Here is an 18943-nt window from a genome sequence, read left to right as displayed (position 1 = left end):
GCCTGGTCCTGTATGCTACCTCCTGCTCACAAAGCTCCTGACCAGCACAGAAACAGAGCCAGCACTTAAATCCCAGGCACTGCTGAAAACGGACCATCAGTGTTTCAGGTTGTGTCTTTTGCCTCGGCTAGAGGGAACAGGCCCTATTGCTGCTGTCCTTTCCCACACATGGTTCCTTCTCCCATATGCCATGGCTCAAATACTTGGTGTGTTTTATCTTCATGGCATTATCATGACCTTTGGGTGGCTGAATTCACCTGAGCATCACTGCAGCATCAGCTAGTAACAGGGGAGAACCCCTGGCCAAAGCTGAAATGCAAACACAGATTTGAGCAGGAACAGCTCCAGTTCTGGAGCAACACAACCCAGCCTCAGAAAGCCAAGGGCAGCTTAACTCAGCTCAACAAGATGAAGCTCAAACATGGCAGTTAATTAAACCTCCTGCTTAATGAGACTGTTGAATGTGTTAATAAACAGTAGCAGCTATGAATGAGGGGTGGAAGATCTAAACTGTGCTTAACAAGCAGCTCTGCTCAATCACACCTGAACTCAATCAACACAGCTGCGGCTGCAAATGGGGTTTGTGGCTTGTATTGCTTGACAACTTTGTGGGGAAAAGGGTGATCACAGCACTTCATGGCCCGGCATTTGGGTAAATTGCATTCCTGGCTCCCTACCAGGGCTGGCTAGTTATCTCCTTTTTCTGAACCCAGGGAAGCTCCTGCAACTGGGCTTTGAAGGCTCAGGGTAAAGCACTTAAACCTCCTCCTCCCTGGTGGGTTGCTCCTCATCACTTTTTTCTCATGCTGTGATGGTCCCATAGAAGCCAGGAGTCCATGGGTGCTCCTGGCAGGCCCACATTCTTGGCATCCCTCCAGAGCTCTCCTATTAGAATAAAACACATCTTATGCCTTCAGGGGTACCACACTGCTCCTGGCCCCACTGAGCCCCCACTGCTATGAGCTGACCCCCCAGACACCCCAAAGCAATCTGGGGTTTATGGCAGATGAGGCCAAAGGGAAAAACATACCCTGGAAAAAAGTCTTTGGCCACCAAGTAACTCAATGTATGTCATGTCAGGCAGGGCTGGTGAGCAATATTGGGGCTGGGCTAGTGGGGTTGAGAATGTGGGTTATGTCACAGCAGAAGCAAATGTCACCAGAGATGCTGGGACAGAATGCTGCCAGCACACTGCCTGGGACTGTGAGGGTCCCGTTTTGATAATAAACTGTGTCTTTCTCATTTCACATCAAATACACTGTTTCCTGCTGTCTGACAGACTGAAACAACCCAGTTCTGGCCAGCCCGCAGCAAGGCTGAGCGGTTCTCAAGGGATACCAGCCACATTCCAGGGATCCACTGTGTGGACAGGGCATGGGCAGCAGGCAGGTCCCCCCCCGCTTTCGTTCCAGGCCAAACCCGCTCTAGGAAGCAGCCAGGCTCAGGTTTCTCCAGGCTTTTCCAGACCAAATTCCTCTGAAGAACTAACCCGTCAGCAAATTCTTGGGGAAGCGGTTGCAGCTGTGTGCAGGGTCCGCCGGCCCCGAGGCGCGATGACCGAATGGTAAGGGACACCCCGGTGCCCAGTCTGTCCGGGGTTCAGCGGCTCAGCTCCATCCTAGCAGCAATCCTGCCGTTTCCTGCGGTTTTTCCACCAGCCCCGTCCAAGCGCAAGTCTAATAATCTGGGGGCAGGAACCGAAAAGATGGCGGGGGCTGCGTTCCCGGGGTGTCCCCGCACTGGCACCGTAAGTGCCAGCTTTGACACTCCGGTGCCGGGTGAGAGCGGGTTCCAGCTCCCCGTGACCCGGCCGGCTCCTCGCACACCCCGACCCCGCAGCACACAGGGTCCCCCTGCGGTCACCCCCGGCTCGGGGGTGCGGGCGGCGCTGCGGGGTCTCTGCTGCCACCTCCAGGGCACTGCTGGCCTGGTCCCCGGGCCCTTGAGGTGACGCTCACCCTGTACCTGCGGGCTGCAGAACCGGGAGTAATGCATGGACACTTCAGCCCCACCACCCTTATCTTCCTGCACTCTGAATGTTCCACTGTCAGCCGAGCCTGGGAGCCCTCACCGCGATGTGATGTCCTGAGGGGCTTGGGCACATCTTCCTGTGCTGGTGGGATCCTCTGTTCAGCCTGCCCGAGTGCTCAGGGCTGAATGCCCCCGCCCCAGACGGAGTGGGTGCTCCAGAGGGTGCTGCCAGCTCAGTGGCACCGCGCCCGCTGTCGCCTTTGTTACCCTCCCTTTCCGCATCTTCCAGAAGCGCCAGAAGGGCTGGGACACAGCCAGGGAAGGTGACCTGCTGCCAGCACCCCGGTACCCCCTGCCACTGGGGAGGGGGAGCCTGCCCGCTCCCCCCTGCAAGAGGCTGCCCATTTCCAGGCGTCATTAAATAGCAATTAGCTGGAAATTAAGCTGAGAACAAGTATTGATTAGCTCATTAAGGCTGGGGGAGCCGGCTGAGGCGGTAGGAATTGCTGCTGCTCGCCCTCATTATGGGCAAGGTTAAAGCATGTGGTCGGACAGTTCATTTAAAATGCCAGGGACCAATCGATGTCCCCAGCCCAGCACCCCCAGCACCCCTGGGGACATCCAGCTGCTGTCTTTCTGGGACTGGCCCTTGACCTCTGTGATGAGCCATCTCAGAAATTGGCTAAGCATCTTTGCTCCCCTGCATCCACTGCTGCATGCTGGGTTCCCCTGCAGAGGCAGCAGTGTCCCTTTTGGGCTTGTTAGCCCCCCAAAACTGACTGGCTGAGTGAGTCTCCTCTCCCCCAGTCAGGAGAAACCATGGGGACAGGTTCCCCCTAGCCCAGTGGAGTGGCTGAGTCTGCACTGCTGCTGGCTCCAGGAGAGAACAGACACCGTGGCTGGTTTGCAGGGCAGCACCCCAGACCTGCAACACTCCAGAACTGAGGTTTTCATGTCTCTGTCTTGTGGTGCCAGCTTGTGCAGGTATGAGATAGACCAATGGGGACCTCAAGGATGTAATGAAAGCAGGTAACAGATGAAAGACACTCAGTGGGTCTGTGTGGCTGAGTACTGCCACACCACATTGCCCTGTATCCCAGCTTCACAGCTCTTGGGGTGATCCCGGACTCGGTGCAGCCAGACCCATTCAGCCAGACCCAGATACCCCGAGCATCTGTGTCTCTGGTCCCATGTCCCTCCCGTTTCCAAATCTGCCTCTTGTGGCCACCAGCAGCTCAGGGTCAGCTCCCAGCCAGCACATACAAGAAGGGTGCCCCTGCAAAGCCAAGTGGTGTGTGTGGGAGGAGGCAAGTGTCATCATTATTTTTGTTTTCTTTACACTGCTCTGGAAATATATTGTATTCTCAGATAATCCCGTTCAATTACACCACAATAAAACACATAATAAAAACGTAATTCATTTTTCCTGAGCACTCCATCTCCCTGTGTCTTGGCAAGCTATTAAAAATTTGTCTTCATTTTTCTGGCAAGAGCCTTGTACCTTTTCATCTTTAATTTATGAGAGCAGAATAGCTACTGACAAGCCCTTATTGCACGGCGAGGGGCTGCATTATTTATAAGCCGCCAATGGCTGGCTCAGGGGACATATTTGCAATATTCCAGGGCCGGGAGAAGGAGGGGGACAGATCCCTGATGTGCCTGTCCCAATCCACTCGCTTCCCCACCCTGGGCGGGTGCTTGGTGCAGGTGCTCTCCTGGCTGCCCCTCGAGGGGAGCAGCTCGAGCCTGGTCTCTGCCAGCCCCTGCCAGCTGTGGAAGCTGTGGCACAGGGTGGCTTTGAGCTGCCTGACCCTTATCTCACCACTGCTGTACCTGCCCATCTTGGCCTCTGCAGTGGTCTCACTCCTCTATCCTTCAGCATGGGGCAGTACAGAGCACGGTAGCCTCCATCCCTCCTCTCCCTGGATGGACACCTATTGCTCCTCCTGACTGCTCTGGTTGGACAGAAAGCCAAGGGGGAGGCAGCTGCTACCCACAGGCTTGCCAGGGTCCTGTGACAGCAGCGATGTGCTCTCCAATGTGCTCTCTGATAGTTGTGATAACATAGAAAGTGGGATAAAAATAGTCCTGCAGGGAAGGCACAGGAGCAGGGCCGGGATTGTCCTGTAAGCAGGCTGCAAGAGGGGGTGTGAGTGTGGGCAGAGCCAGGGTGACGCTCTGGCCTCTCCAAACCAGCAGCATCCAGGGCAGCAGCTTAGCAAAGCTCTCTGCGCAGCAGTGAGGTCCAAAGCCGACTGTACTAAAAAAAGCCCTCCTGACAGCTGGATAAGCTTAAACACGTGCCAGGCCAACCAGAGCTGCTGCAAAGGCAGCGGGCTGGACAGCAGAGAGCACAACCCAGCTCCAGGGGGTGCAGAGGCAACCCAAAAGGCAGCCTACCCCTCTCTCCTGCTCCCATCCTTACCCCAACAGTAGTCCCTTTCCACCATATACAAAGTAGCAAGCAGCACGTTTCTCTTTGCTGTTGGTTTTGTATAAACAATCTGCCTTTATTGTTCGGTATATATAGGTACATGATACGTATATCAAAAATATCTAGAGGAAACCACAGTGCACTTAAAGCTATTTGAGAAGGTCCACCTGAAAGCAAGCACTCCAGGAGGGGGCAGAGTAACCCCTCAGGGGAAGCCCAGCCCTGAACGCAGATGGCATTAAAATGAGAATAAAAACTAAGACTCTGCTGGGATTAAAATGTGCCATTTGCTCTGGGGATGGAAGCAGCAGAAAACCAGATTAAGTCCCCAGAGCAGCCTGGAGGAGAGCAGAAGGTGAGCTGGGAGCACACACTGGGTGAGCCCCCCACTCTGAGTTCAAGCCACTACGTGCAGTTGATCACTCATTCCCAGCTATTTTGGGTAGGGGGAGTTTTCTTCTCAAGGGCTGCTCTGCCATCCCCAGGCACCAGCTGCTGAACCACTGGGCACTGTAGGGTGCCTGCAGAGGTATTCTACCTTCAATTGCTGATTCTCTGCTGCCTCCTAAAGTGGAGGAGCACCACTTTCTTATTAATCCCACTTTTTTTTTACCTCCACCATAACTCACAAGGTCCCTGGTGTTGCTGCCTGCACTTCCCTGTGCACTGCACAGAGCTACAGGCACACACAGAGAGGAGGAGTGCACCAAGATACCAGTCAGGACGTCCCCAGAGCAGGGCATGGGGACAGGGTTTGTTGTGGTGCTGCATGGCTGCAGACACCCTGGGAAGCAGGGCTGAGCACCTGGGACTTACAGACACGCAACGGCCAAGGGAAAGCGGCGGCAGCCCCAAGGGGATCCAAAGGGCGAAGCTCAGCAATGCACTGGCCCAGCAGCTCCGTGGGGCACATCTCAGCCACCCAGGACCCTGCTCAGAGCCCTTTGTTGAAGTAGACAGTCTCCAGCCATGGATCTTTCTTCCGGATCTGATCTTGGACTTCAGGCTCCAGGCTGCTCACAGGCATTGAGCTGTAGAGGAAACACAGATAGAGAGGATGGAGGGGGTATACCCACCAGGGGCCCCAGGTTGGAAACTACCTTCTGCACCCCATGGGGATGCTGTCCCCATGGCCCAGCAGAGACCTTTGGGTCTGCACTGCTGCCTCTGCACAGAGATGTGTGTGTACAAGTTTAAGCCCCTGACTGCTTGAAGAAGCAAAAAAATCTCTTGGGAGTCAGAGAGCACCCCCATCCCACACAAGAGCAACACGTACAGGCAAAGTGCCTGTCTGTACCTTTTCTGTGGGAAGAGTGCGCAGCACAACGGGGTGGCAAACACCAAACTGCAAGAGAAAGACATGGAAAGGTGAAGCTGAGCTGCATAAATCACCCAACACCCACCCGTGGCCTGATCCCAGAGCAGCACTGAGGCAGCCCGGAGCTGTGCAGGGTGTTCAGCTAGGAAAGGGCTACAGACAAGCTCCAGTCCCTGCATTTGGCTCTTGAGGTGGGGTAAAGTCTGTCCCCCAGTGATGTGGGGGAACATCAATGCTGAGCAGGAGCCCATGGCAGGCTTGAGAGACACCAAGATGAAGCAAAACAACTCCTGGCCCCAGCACCTCATATTCCATCCCATCTGCCTGGGGTGCCACTAGCTTGGCCAAGCTCTGTACCCCCCTAAGAAACTCTGGGGCAGTTCTCCCCTGCCACTGCCAAGCAGGGTTCCCAGCAGCACTGTCCCATACACTTGGGCTTGGTCCGTGCCCAGGGCAGCAATGCCCATTAGTGGACAATGACTTACCAGAGTCCCACCAGGCCGACCTGCAGGGGAGCATTCAGGTACGGGTACCGCTGCCAGGGACAGGGAGAGGATGTGTGTCAGTGAAGTGGACAGGGTGGGAAGGTGTCTATTCCCCAAAAGGGTGCCAGCCTGAGGGGTGCCAACAATGTGCCAAGTTTGGTGAGTGTCCCTGTGCCCACCCGCCCATCCCAGGTTCACTGGTACCTTCAGGAAAGCTCTCTTCTCGAGCATGTTCATGATCACCGGTGGAATGGCTGAGGCAGGGAGGAAGGAAATGAGTTCCTGGTGCTCACAGCCCCCTGCCAGCAGTGGGACCCCATCCCATGCTGCCAGGGATCAGCTACAATCTCCCAGCATAGGTGGAGGAGGGGACACTCACCCATGGCCGGCGCTGCCATGCCAATGCGGGACACCACAACCTGGAAAATGGCCTTCTGGGCTGCTGCTGTGGATTCACCCAGGCGGTTCCCATTCTCATCCGTGACAGGGATCCCCACCTTGAGCTCTCTGCAGGGACAGAGCGGGTCAGGGGGCCACAGGGCACAATGGTGAGGGGATTGGGACACAGGACAGGGACAAGTCTTCAAGGGAGGTTGGCATCCTCCTGTACGCTATCCATTGGCTGCACAATAAATCAGAGGGTGTCTCAGCTGGACCCACATTCACATTTGGCAGCAGCCCTCAACAGGGCTGTACAAGGACCAATAACCCCCTTGGGCTGCAATCAGGTGCTTGTAACCTTCAAGCCAACCCCTCACTCTAAGGATCAACAAGGAAGTCCTTGCATTCCCCACCAGTGCCTATGAATCCTGAGGCAAGCCTGTCCCACTCCAGGGGCTCACCTCTGCCTCATCAGCGGGATGTTGATGCAGTTGGCAGCTGCCACGGCTGCAAAAGGCACGTACCGGCCGATGATGGCTGGCAAGTGCTGGGGGGAAAAGCAGGAGAACATCATGTAGAGGGTCTGGGGGCAGAGCTGGCTGTCTCCATCTTCCTGCAAGACCATGGGGCGTCCCAGCCCCACTGGGGGAAAAAATGTTTCCTCCTCCCCTGCAACTCTCAGTTGGTAAAAGCTGCATAGATCAAAGGGTCTGGGGATGTCCCAGGTCCCCTGTCAGAGGTGGACAGAGGCTGAGGGGTGAAAGAAGCCCGGAGATACATCCAGAGCAAGCCTGGAGGGACAGGCCATCTCCACAGCCATCACTGGGTAGACCAGCCGCCCTGTGTGGGCAACCTCAACAAATGCCTTCATTTTCTCCCCCATTCCAGGTGAATCCCCTGCTGAGCTCAGAGCTCAGGGAGATCCCATGGGGAGGGTCCACGTCTCCCAGTTGCAACGGCCAAGAGTCACCTTACCTTGGTGAGGGATTTGAGTCCCAGTGCTGTGACAACTGCCCCTGTGGTTGCACTAACATAGGCTGTCCCCAGCTGGCTGAAAGAGCAGGAAGTGACACCAGTAAGCCAGGCTCTTCCCATCCCAGTTGCCCCTCCAAAGGAAGGAACAGCATGCCCTTCAAGAGCACCAGGACACTTGGGTTCCTCTCTCAGCTCCACCACTAACCCTGACAGCCCCAATGGTGTCCACCTCTGCCTTCACCAGGTCCCCATTGTCCCATGTCACAGTTCCCTGCTATTCAAGGCACCGCCCTGGTGTTTTGGGTGCCTTGAGGACCTGGTCATAGAGATGCTTACCTAGGGGTGATGGGTGCATCTCCGCTCCGGTTGGTGTAGTTAACAATGGCATTGAAGGACTGGTTGACCCACTGCCAGAACAGCACAGCCGGTGTGGTCCTGCCAGACAGAGGGTGCTGGAGACACTGGGGGATGCCACTCATGCTCCTACAGCATGAGTACAAGCTGGGTATTGGGACACGTGTCCCCTCCTCACCCCAGAATCAGGAGGATCCCCCAGGCATCCTCTTGGTCCCAGGGCAAGGAAGGGACAGGTACCTGTAGAAGGTCAACATGCAACCAGTGATGGTCATGTTCATGGGGACCTGAGCAGACATGCGTCCCACAAGGATCATCTTCTCGCCCGTGTCGGGGTGGAAAGCTGAGTCATAGATGTACTTTGCCCGCCAAAGCTGGTCTTCTGTCAGCCCAGGTTGTACGGTGCCTGCCCTGCCAGGTAAGGGTAACACCTGTTGAAAGACCCTATGCCAGCACACGGCCTAACGGGTCCCCCACACCATTTGCGGAAGCTGGGAAATGCCTTTGGCACCAGCCAGGCAGTTTTGGGGGCTTTGACCAGGGGGGCCAGCATCACTTCTATTCCCAGTCCCAGGAATGGCTCCTGCCTGGAAGCAGTGCTGAAGGTAAGCCCATCCTCCCATTGGGTACCTGTAGTCCTCCACCACCCGTCGGGCTTCCTCCAGTGTAGCCCCTGAGAGCAGCAGGTTTCGGGGGTCGGTCACCATGAAGAAATGCTTGGCCCGGCCCTGAAAGGTGCTCTGGTCCCAGCGGGGCTCCCGGATGTTGATGGTGGCAGGCAAGGACGGTGGCATCTTCTGGCAGGACAGGGGATGACAGGATTACATGGGATATGGTGCCTGTGTATCCCCCCCACACCCTGCTGCAGCAGCTCTGGTGGTCCCCCAGCCTGGGGGGACAAGAGGTGAACAGGAAGCCCCTTTGTAGAGGAGCGCAGCAGCGACTCCTGAGCCCACCCAGCCCATGAGGCAGTTTGCGGGTGGCGCGACCGGCAACGGGACCGCACCATGCAATATGTCAAAGAGAAACCCCCGACTTCGCTCGGGGGTTTGAGTCATGAGAGACCCCCCCAGCAGAGCACCCCGGTCACAGAGGAGGGGACAGGGACCCACCACGTGGCGGGGAGGCACAGCTGCTGCCAGCGCCGGGAGAACGGAATAAGGAAGGGCACTGGAAGGAGGAACGTCCCTCCCGGCAAAGCACCGACACACCCGCCACGGCTCTACTTCCACACCCGCCCTTCCCCGAGAGAAGCGGCGCTCTGCTCCCTTCCCTCCCGCGCCAAGCATCCCTCCCGCCACGCGTGACCCCCCCCCCCCCCCCGCGTGCATAGGGATCCGGGGCACCCCCCGCACTCACGGCTCCCGGGACAGCGCCCGCCGTATCCCCGCCGCCGCCGCAGCCACCGCCCCACTCCCGCCCCTGCGCGCGCTGACGTGCGGCCTCGTCACGGGTGGGCGGCCCCGCGCCGGGCGGGGCGGGGCGGGCGGCGCGCGGGGGGCGGCGGGGACCACGCGTGACCGGGGCCGGCGGCGGGGGGAGCGGTACGTGCCGAGCCACACGCGGCGCCCGTGGCCCTCCCGCGCCTGCGTGGGCGTGCCCGTGGGCGCGCACGCGCCCGCCCGTGACCGCGCGCGTGTGCTCGCGCTTCGGCGGTTCCGCTCGCTCGGGTGCTCGCGTGCGCGTGTGTTCGCACGTGGGTGTTCACGTGCGCGTGTTCCGCGCGTCCCCGTGTCAGCCGCGCGCTTGTCCCCGGGGTCTCGATGCCCCCGCCACGCGCGCGCCCGTGTCCGTAGCGCCGCGCTCGCACGCGCCGCGTCGGCGTCCACGCGTGTCGCGGTTGTTGCGCCGGAGCGCGCGGGGGCCGCGCCCCCGCGGTCGTGGGTGCCGGCTCGCGCGCAGGGCGGTGCGTGCCGGACCGCGCGTGTGTGAGCGGGGCCGCGCCACTCGTGTGCGGCGCTCCGTGGGTGTCCGCGAGCGCGCGCAAGGGCACGAACGCGCATGCCGTGGACGTGCGGGTGCATGGGGTGTGTGTGCATGTGGGTGCGTGTCCCCACCCCGGCCGTGCCCGCCCAGCCCCTCACCCCGGCATCGTCGGGGGGAGGCGCCCCGGGGCGGCCCCCCCGCGCCGGCCCCCGCCCCCGCCGCCCGTCCGCAGCCCCCCCGCAGTCCCCGCGGCCGCCGCGCATCACCTGAAACCGCCGCGGTGTCGGGTTCGCGCTGGCGGCGCCGGGCCCCGCCGGGAGGTCGCGGCCGGCCCGGGCTGGAGGCGATGCCCCCCGGGAAGGGGGACACGGGGGGATACCGGCTCGCATCACCGGAGTGAGCGAAGCGGGGAGACGGGACACCCCCCTCCCCTGCCCGTGCCTCAGTTTCCCCTGCGTGCCCTCGGGATGCTCTGCGCTAAGGGAGGAGGTCAGGGGGGACACCACATCCCTCGCCACACGCGGCCTCGCGAGGGGACGCGCCCCCGGACCCCCTCGCGGGGGACACCCACGGGACTGACCCCCCTTCCCCGCCAGCTGCAAGGCCAGCCCCGGCCGCTCTCGATTGACAGCTCCCGTGCCCGATGGCCTCTCCGGTCCCACGGGGAAAGCCAATCCCCGCGGCCGGGCGGGCAGGAGGCGGTGCTGCCCCCCGGCCTCGCCTTCCCCCCCGCGCTGCTGCCAGGTGTCTCTTTCGCAGGTGGCACCATGGGGACAGGTGAGGAGGGCACGGGGCGGAGGGGAGGGAGGGACGGCTGTAGGGGGTCCCCTGCGCCCCTTCGGGGAGGGGACACCCGCATCTGGTGCTGGTGGGGGGTAAATGGGTGGGCGCTGTAGGGGGCTGGCAGCGGCGCGGATACCGGCGTGTCCCCGGAGCCGAGGCCATCACTTATTTATTGAGGTCAGGCTGGGGCGAGAGGGGAATGAAGGGTTGGGGGAGGGCACCGTGGTGGCGTTTCACCCACACCTGGAAAATCCCGGCGGGAAAAGCCTTGGGGGCTGGCGCACCCATCTCCAGCCACATGGCATTGAGAATTCAGAGGGGCTCCAGGAAGGATGGAGAATGGCCAAAAGCATCAGGCCCTGATCTCTAGTACAAAGCTGATGTCCCCGTGTCCCCTCTCTGGAGCCTTTCCGGATTTACACTGTCAGGTAAAGCCCCTTTGCATCCCCTGTTCCGGATTTACACTGCCAGGGAGAGCTCTTTCTCACTCCAGCATCCTTACCCCAGGGCAGGGCAGCATGTGCCCACACCCCCATGGTAGTAACCAGGAGCTATGTGACAGTTTGATTCTTGGGACACTGTAGGACAGGAAGGGATCAGGCTGGAGAGGGGAGGGTCACAAAGCTTCTTATCCCTTTAGGCTGGGCTGCTGCGCCTGGGACGTGTCTTGCCAGTGGCGAGTACCCAGGCCAGCTGCCCCCAGCATTGCACTGCTAAAAAAGAGCGGTGCCCAAGCCCGGGCATGTGCTGCTGGACTATGCCATGTCCCCCGCTGGCTGACGGGCAGCTCTGGCCCTGTGAGGACACAGCCAGCCCTGAGCCAGACGCCGGGACACCGGAGTGCCCAGCACCACCATGGCCCAGGACTGGGACGCGCTGCTGTCAGGGATGACGACAGGCAGCCGGTCACGGAGCTCCAGCAGCGAAGCCAGCCTGGCTCCCCACTACCTCCTCAGCAAGCAGAGCCGCCTGCTAAATGGGACCACCCGAAGCAGCCGTGCCGCCTCCCCCATGGGTCGTGTCATCCTCATCAATGCCCCCATTGAAGGTGCGTGGGGTGTCCCAGCCCCCTGCCCATGCCCATGGCCAGGAGGGCCCCAGTGGCTGAATTCCCTGGGTCTAGAGGCAGGGAGGGCTGCCCTGGGCCTGGAGGTGTTCCCAGCAAGAGAGACACCCCTTGTCATTGCTCACACGCAGCATGTGTGTGACTTATCTGCTCCCCTGTCCCCACAGCCAGCAGCAACGAGAGTGATGTCATCAATGCCATCACAGTAGAGAAGAGCGTGGACGGCAAACTGGGCTTCAGCGTCCGTGGTGGCTCTGAGCATGGGTTGGGCATCTTTGTCAGCAAAGTGGAGGAGGGGAGCACTGCTGGTAAGAGGGTCAGGGTGAGGGACACCAATGAAGATAGGCACATGCCAGCAAGAGCCTCTCAAGGAGCTCCCTGTGACATGGGGTCACAGCAACAATGCCACCCTTCATGGTGGAAAGCCACCATTTGCTCCCTGCTGCCTTTGGCCATGAGATTTTGCAGGCTTCCTAAAGTGAAGCGACACAGGAGTAGACAGCCTTGTGCCAATGACTCTTGAGTTCCATGTCCAAGCCACAGGAAGGTCACAAGCCACTCAGTGTAATTGTCAGGCACCCCTGCCTCTGTTCCCAAGGGGTTCACATCAGGTTGAGGAGGCATTGAGGGAGGGGATGTCAAGCAAGAGCATCAGCACCAGGTCAGGTGCCCAGATGAGCCATGTGTCTCTTGTAGAGCAGGCTGGGTTGTGTGTTGGTGACAAGATCACAGAGGTGAACAGTGTGAGTCTGGAGAACATCACGATGAGCAGCGCTGTCAAGGTCCTCACCGGCAACAACCGCCTCCGCATGGTGGTCCGGCGGATGGGCCGTGTGCCAGGAATCAAGTTCTCCAAGGAGAAGACAGCGTGGTGAGCAGGGCATCTCCCACACCAGCACCCCAAACCCCAACCCTATGGAGGGTGTGTTTGGGGAGGTTGGTGAGAGATTCTGGGCAACAGGGAGGACGGCTGGGGGACCCAAGGGTGGAGTGGCATCAGAAGTCTCTGGCAAAGGTGGGGAGAGACCAGGGTGGGATACAGGATGGGATAGGAAGGTCTGGAGCAGGTAGGGTGGGTGCAAACCCCATCCTAAACATCCCTCATCCCCATCACTCTCCTCCACTGGGTGCCACCAATGGTCCCATCCCGCTGGGCGACAAGAGCCAAATCCCTGAGACCACCTACACTGTACCCATGCTCCAGGGTGGACGTGGTGAACAGGCGCCTGGTAGTAGAGAAAAGCGGCTCAACACCATCAGAGAGCGGCTCCGAGGACGGGCTGCGGCGCATCGTCCACCTCTACACCACCTCCGATGACTACTGCCTGGGCTTCAACATCCGTGGTGGCAAAGAGTTCGGCCTCGGCATCTATGTCTCCAAGTATGGCTCCCATGGGGCATGAAGAGGTTGTGACACCCCAATCTCTGTTGTGCCCATGCTGGGGCTCGGCCTCTCCTCTCTGGCTGAGTGCTTCTACTCTCAGAAGACTGAGGGCATTACCACCATGGGTGCTGAGCCAAGTGGAGGCGTGGGGCAGGAGCAGAACTCCACCAAGGGCTTGGCCCCATCCTGCCCCCTCTGCTTCCCTAGGGTGGACCCCGGAGGGCTGGCAGAGCAAAACGGCATTCGGGTGGGAGACCAAGTCCTTGCAGCCAATGGAGTCAAGTTTGAAGACATAAGCCATAGCAAGGCAGTGGAAGTGCTCAAGGGGCAGACCCACATCATGCTAACAATCAAGGTACCCACGCCCTGCCCCATGGACCCTCGAGTGAGGCAGGGGTTGGCATGTCCCTTCACTGGCACTGCCCCTGCTCAGCCCAGTGCCAGAGGCTGGTGCAGCTGCTGGCTGGTTGGGTTTCAGGCAGGTGGGAGGCGGGGATACATTATTCATGGTTGGCACCAGATCGAGTTCGCCGGGACAGCCAGCACTCACTGACCCCCTTGTCCTCTCCCCCTGTGCCTAGGAGACAGGCCGGTTCCCTGCCTACAAGGAGTTGGTGGCCGAGTACTGCTGGCTCAGTCGCTGTAAGGGCAGTGCTGCGTGGGTACTGGCAGGGGTGCTGGGCTGGGGCGGGGGGGGAGCTGGGACTCCCATGCGCGTGATGTCTGACCATTGTAGGGGGGGAGAAGGTGTGCATGCCACGGAGTCCCAAGGCCTTGGAGGGAGCAGGGAGCTCCTTGTGCCACTGTTAGCATACCCACAGGCCTTGCAAGGACTTGCAAGGTCCCACCTGTTTCCCATCCTTGCAGAAGGCATGAAGAGCCCTCTGCCATGGCCAGCAACCTTGTTTTCCCTGTGACCCCACAGCATTCTACATGTTCACTTTCTTGGAGAGGATGTGACAAATCCCTATGCAATGGCCAGCAGCCCACTGGTCCACATGGTCCTGTGGGTTTCCCACATCTGCTGGTTTTGGGAGGGATATGGAGCTCTAGGTGGCTCGCAGTGTGTCGCAGTGTGTCCCTGCTGTGCCTTTGCAGTGACCAACGGGCAGCTGCAACAGCTGGGTCAGACCTCGGAAACCAGCTCCTCCATCTCGTCCTACTCCTCGGGGCCAGCACCAGGGGCGGTGAATGGACTGGGGGCAGCTGCCCCAGTGGCCCCAGCCCGCACCGTGGATGTGGCCATCTCCACAGAGGATGGGCCACGGCGGGGATGGGTGCGGGAACGTGCCGAGCGGGCCATGCAGACCGAGCCAGCCACCGAGGGGCTACCAGAGACACGGCGCACAGTGCGGCCCCCCGAGCTGCTGCGGGACACGGCCATCCGGGGCCAGGGCACCCGCGAGACCCCCGGCACCCACCCACGCCGGACCTTCACCCACTCACCCAAGACAGCGCTTCTGCTGGCACTGAGCCGGCCACGGCAGCCCATTACACGCTCCCAGAGTGACCTCACTGTCGCCGGTAGGGCACTGGGGAAAAGCCCCACACATGGGACTCAACCCTGGCTGAAGTCCCCTTCCAACTCTGTATGCCCTGGGAGTCCCACAGCTCAGGCCCTGCCCCATGTAGAGAGCCTGTCCCCCACTCAAGCATCCTTTATTCCCTGGCATACATGGATACCTGGCCTCCCACTCCTGGTTTCCTATAGCAAACATCTTGGTCCCTACCCTGGCATCCTATAGCCCTTATGGCCCCCTGGCCACCAGTCCTGGGTATCCTATAACCCCACACAGACCAAACTCTGTCCTTGGGGTTTGCCAGGCACCCCAAAGCCCAGCCCCATGGCCCTTGGTGATCCACTGCACCCCACAGAAGGACTCTTTTCCAGTCAGTGTTTTCCAGTAACCCCTCCAATCCCCCCAAGTTCCCTGCCTCTAGACAAGATTTGGGGTGGCATTCCCTCGCCTCTCCCCTCTAATACCCTCTTCTCTCTGTCCACAGAGGAGAAGCGGAAGAAGGAGAAGCCAGAAGGACAAGGGGCACGGGGGGCTCCTCCAGGACTGCACCGCTCCAAGACCCTTGTCAACCTCTTTTTCAAGGGGGGCCGTGCCACCAGCCAGAGCTGGGCCCCCCCCAGCCAGGAGGCCCCTGGCTCTGATCGCCGGGCACGCACCAAGTCCCCAGGGCGCTCTGATGGGGACAGAGGTATCAGCCTGGGTGACAGGGCAGAGAGGGACTCGACCTGGGACTGTTCCCCCTTCTACGGTCTTGTTGTGGCACCCCTGGCATGAAGGGGGCAGAGGGAGGGGTTCCCCATGCATGCAGTTTTGACAATGGGCAGTGATGCTGCTGTCTGCCCTGGGCACTCACCACTCTCCATCTCCCTTGCAGTAGGCGCTGTGCAGAAGTGTGTCATCAGGAGCTTGAAGCGGGGTAACGGGAGTGCCCGTGTGCCTGGGGGGGTGTGGGGCAGGCTCTGCATGCATCTGGCCCTGAGCTGCTTGTGTCTGTCCCGTTCTGGTGTGGAGTGAGCTGCTGGGGTAGGGGGGATGGGGAACTCTTTGGGCTGGCTGGAGCAGTCCTTGCCCCGCTGGCCACCTCTCCTTGTCGTGCCTCCCCAGAGAAAAGCCGGCGCGCCAGCATCCTGGGCCCCATGGGCATTGCCACCCTGCAGCCCAACGGCAGCGACCCTGAGGCCCGGCTCCTGCACATCCAGGATACTGCTGCACGTCTCCTCAGTCCCGATGAGGTGACAGCCGTGCTCCGCCACTGCTCCCGGGTATGCACCGAAGGCAGGGTGCAGACAGAGCACAGACAGGGTGGCGCTGCCACCCTGGGCTCGTCCCTGGAAAGCTCCTGCATCCTAGGGGCATGGTGAGCACTCTGTGCCCATGCTTAACTCTGGGATGTAAACCAAGGAACAGCTAAGGGGGCATCCATCCACTGATCCCCCTCCTGTGCCCACAGTACCTGCATGAGGGCAGTGTGGAGGATTTGGTGCGGCCACTATTGGCCATCTTGGACCGGCCTGAGAAGGTCCTGTTGCTGCGGGACGTGAGGCAAGTGCTGCTAGGAAATACCTGGGAACCCAAATATTGCCCATCCTGGTGTGATTGAAGTAGAGCTCATGCATGTTCCTCAGCCCTGATCACACTCCACCTCAGAGGCTGCTACAACCTGTCCCCACTTTTTTGCCTTGGCAGGAGTGTGGTGGCCCCTACAGACCTGGGCAGGTTTGACAGCATGGTGATGCCTCTGGAGCTGGAAGCCTTTGATGCCCTAAAGAGCCGTTCAGGTAGATCCCAGCCCCCCCAGGGACCTTTACTGGAGGCAGGTAGTGGTACTGGTAGTTCTAGGCTGGGTGGGTGCAGCTCAGGAGGTGACTGGGGGTTCTCCCTGACTGCAGTGCGCTCACCTGCCCTCCGCCCAGCCCACCATGACGTCCCCCCCAAGAGACACCTCATCACACCAGTGCCTGGTAAGTGCTCCCTGTAGGGTCTGCCTGGGAGTTTTTGGGAGGAGAAAGGGAGCTGGGATACCCAAGTGCTGGGGCCCCCAGGGAAGAAGGCATCTGGTATACCTGGGTACTGGGAGCAGCACAATCTGTGGATCTTGGGTGCTGGGGTTCTTGGGGAGGAGGACATGGAGAGACATGGCTTGCAGAAAACTGGGGTGTCTTGGGGTCCCTAGATGAGGAAGATCTGTGGCCCTAGGTGGCAAAGAACCCAGGGCTTTGGGGTATTCATGGGAGGCTGGCATGGCAGGAGTCACAGGGAAGAGGGTTGTGGGTCCCTGGGGAGATCCCTGAGCCCCTCTCATTGCAGACTATCGAGGCGGATTCCTGCTGAAGCCAGCTGGGACCCCAGCGCCAGAGGAAGCTGGGGAGCAGCAGGCGAGCCCAGCCCGTCCAAGAGCCTCCCCCAGCCCCCGCCGGCCTCACCCCCGCACCTACACTCCACTCCCCGACGTGCCAGTGGATGCCTATGCCTCTGCCAGCCAGCCCCTGCCCACCCTTGGCCCTAGGTCCCCCAACTGGCTGCTGGCTGAACACCCCCCTGGCAAGGGGCATGGGCACTCTCGCAGCCCCCAGGCCACCTGGCGCAAGGAACCCCCCAGGTCAGCGCCCAACAGAGAAACCGAAATACTGGGAAAGCCCCAGCGGGCATGGCCCCCTCTTGTCCCTCTCTTTGGGGGGCCAGGGGGTGAGGCAAGGGCTGGGGCAGCCACCAATGGCCCTGAAGATGCTGGCAGGGAGGAAGACGAGGAGGAGGAAGAGTATCATCTGCTCACCGTCACCCTCTCCAAGCTGAAGCACTCGCTGGGTGGGTGGCACATGGATGGGACTCCAAGGGTGGGGTGAGGACTCTTCTGACACCAGCATCAGTGGGATGGGTGGTAGCCCCTTAGCAAGGGGCAAATCCCAGAGCATTCCTCCAAAATAATAATGGGGGGGAAGAGCTGTCCCTGCCCAGTCCCTCATCTCTGTAGGACCTACCAAAATACGGCAACACAGGGGTGCAGCTCCCCAGGGAAAGGTGGTGCCATGCTTGGGAGTGGGTGGGGGTCCCAGCCTACCCAAGTGTGAGGGTGTCATGGCTCCCTTGCAGGGATCAGCATCTCTGGTGGTATTGAGTCAAGGGCACAGCCAGTGGTGAAGATTGAGAAGATCTTCCCTGGTGGAGCTGCCTTCCTCAGTGGTATCCTCAAGGTACGGGGGTCCCAGTATATGCCAGGGGGTGGGCAGACATCCAGACACTCCCACCCCTGGTGCCAGTGGCTTGCTGGCAGTCCCCTGACAGCCCAAAAGTAGCTGCTCTTCACTCTGTGGCCTTGCCTTCTGGGATCCAGGCTGGGCAGGAGCTGGTGTCGGTGGACGGGGAGAGCCTGCAGAATGTCACGCACCAGAGGGCTGTGGACATCATTCGCCAGGCCTACCGTAATAAAGCCAAGGAGCCCATGGAGCTGGTGGTGCGGGTGCCTGGACCACCACCGGAGTGATACTGCACCTCCCATTTGATGAGCCATTATGTGTTCCAGAGGAGCCAGATGGCTCATTCCTGCACTGAGATGTGGCTGGTCTCAGTGCAGACAGAGGGTATGAGGGCCAGATCTGCCCCAAGGGCATGGAGCAGCTGTCCCCTGCAGGACCCAAGGGAGGGCAGTACTGGCAACACAGGGGAAGGACAAGTGGTCCCTGACCCTGCTCTGGACACGCAGAGTCCTGAAAAAAACACAGCCAGGGGCTTGTTTTTAATTGCTGTTTCCAGGTGGTACACTGATGAGCCAGACTCTGAGAATGAGACATGACTGAAATAAAGTATAAAAATCCCCCCCTGGAGCCGGGGGTGACCAAGCCACAGCTGGGCACAGCCAGACTCTTCCTTTGGTTTGACCCCCCCTGGGTGCCCATCAGGGCTCCCCACCTCTGCCTATCCCCAGGTGTGTCCCCAGGGTGTCCCCAGCTGGCACATGGAGCACCACACCCCTCTCCCCTGGCAGGCTGGGCATCACAGAGGCATGGGCTTTTTTGGGGGGGAAACAGAGGGATGCTGGGGGCAAGAGCATGGGAAAGGCACTGAGGGCAAGCTGCCCTGTGGCAGGGGTGAGGGGGGCACAGACTGGTGAGGTGTGAGCTGGGAGAGGGTGATATGTTTTGGTAGGTCCTATAAAAATAGAGTTATTTAAAATGGCACAGAAACAAATTCCCTGACAAACACACAAAGGGGCATGAGGGAGGCTGGCATGGGCAGAGACAGGGCACATGCCAAGTGACTGGGTGACAGTGCCAGCAGGGATGAGAGGGAGGGGATGAGTCAGCCCTCCCCCTGCCCAAGGTGACCCTGGCTGAAGCCAGTGCGGCTAA

General features: G+C 60.0%; 2 protein-coding genes across 2 annotated transcripts; one reads left to right on the top strand and one right to left on the bottom strand.

The window, feature by feature from the left end:
* Window positions 1-4481: 4481 nt before the first annotated feature.
* Window positions 4482-10423, bottom strand: SFXN3 (sideroflexin 3). Its single transcript, XM_062496157.1, has 11 exons — window positions 10111-10423; window positions 8549-8715; window positions 8159-8329; window positions 7901-7999; window positions 7565-7640; window positions 7051-7136; window positions 6588-6715; window positions 6413-6462; window positions 6209-6258; window positions 5703-5750; window positions 4482-5436 (listed from the first exon to the last, which is right to left on the bottom strand). The coding sequence occupies exons 1-11, from the start codon at window positions 10231-10233 to the stop codon at window positions 5340-5342; spliced, it is 1095 nt and encodes a 364-aa protein (XP_062352141.1). The 5' UTR covers window positions 10234-10423; the 3' UTR covers window positions 4482-5339.
* Window positions 10424-11482: 1059 nt separating this feature from the next.
* Window positions 11483-18410, top strand: PDZD7 (PDZ domain containing 7). The gene is made up of 16 exons (XM_062496443.1): window positions 11483-11675; window positions 11861-12001; window positions 12390-12564; window positions 12898-13074; window positions 13285-13432; window positions 13659-13719; window positions 14176-14601; window positions 15082-15285; window positions 15472-15513; window positions 15702-15859; window positions 16048-16139; window positions 16284-16375; window positions 16487-16558; window positions 16905-17402; window positions 17688-17788; window positions 17929-18410. The coding sequence occupies exons 1-16, from the start codon at window positions 11483-11485 to the stop codon at window positions 18076-18078; spliced, it is 2730 nt and encodes a 909-aa protein (XP_062352427.1). The 3' UTR covers window positions 18079-18410.
* Window positions 18411-18943: the final 533 nt, after the last annotated feature.

Source organism: Cinclus cinclus, chromosome 7 (assembly GCF_963662255.1).
Source record: "Cinclus cinclus chromosome 7, bCinCin1.1, whole genome shotgun sequence".
NCBI classification, from domain to species: domain Eukaryota; kingdom Metazoa; phylum Chordata; class Aves; order Passeriformes; family Cinclidae; genus Cinclus; species Cinclus cinclus.
This window is presented reverse-complemented; position numbering and strand designations above follow the sequence as displayed.

Coding starts and splice junctions, on each gene's coding strand:
- SFXN3 (XM_062496157.1), bottom strand. CDS start 10,233: ATGCGAGCCGGTATCCCCCCGTGTCCCCCTTCCCGGGGGGCATCGCCT. Junction 8,716..10,110: donor CGACACCGCGGCGGTTTCAG/GTGATGCGCGGC, acceptor CTGTCCTGCCAG/AAGATGCCACCGTCCTTGCC. Junction 6,463..6,587: donor CATGGCAGCGCCGGCCATGG/GTGAGTGTCCCC, acceptor TCCCTGCCTCAG/CCATTCCACCGGTGATCATG.
- PDZD7 (XM_062496443.1), top strand. CDS start 11,483: ATGGCCCAGGACTGGGACGCGCTGCTGTCAGGGATGACGACAGGCAGC. Junction 12,002..12,389: donor GGAGGAGGGGAGCACTGCTG/GTAAGAGGGTCA, acceptor TGTCTCTTGTAG/AGCAGGCTGGGTTGTGTGTT. Junction 13,433..13,658: donor ACATCATGCTAACAATCAAG/GTACCCACGCCC, acceptor CCCTGTGCCTAG/GAGACAGGCCGGTTCCCTGC.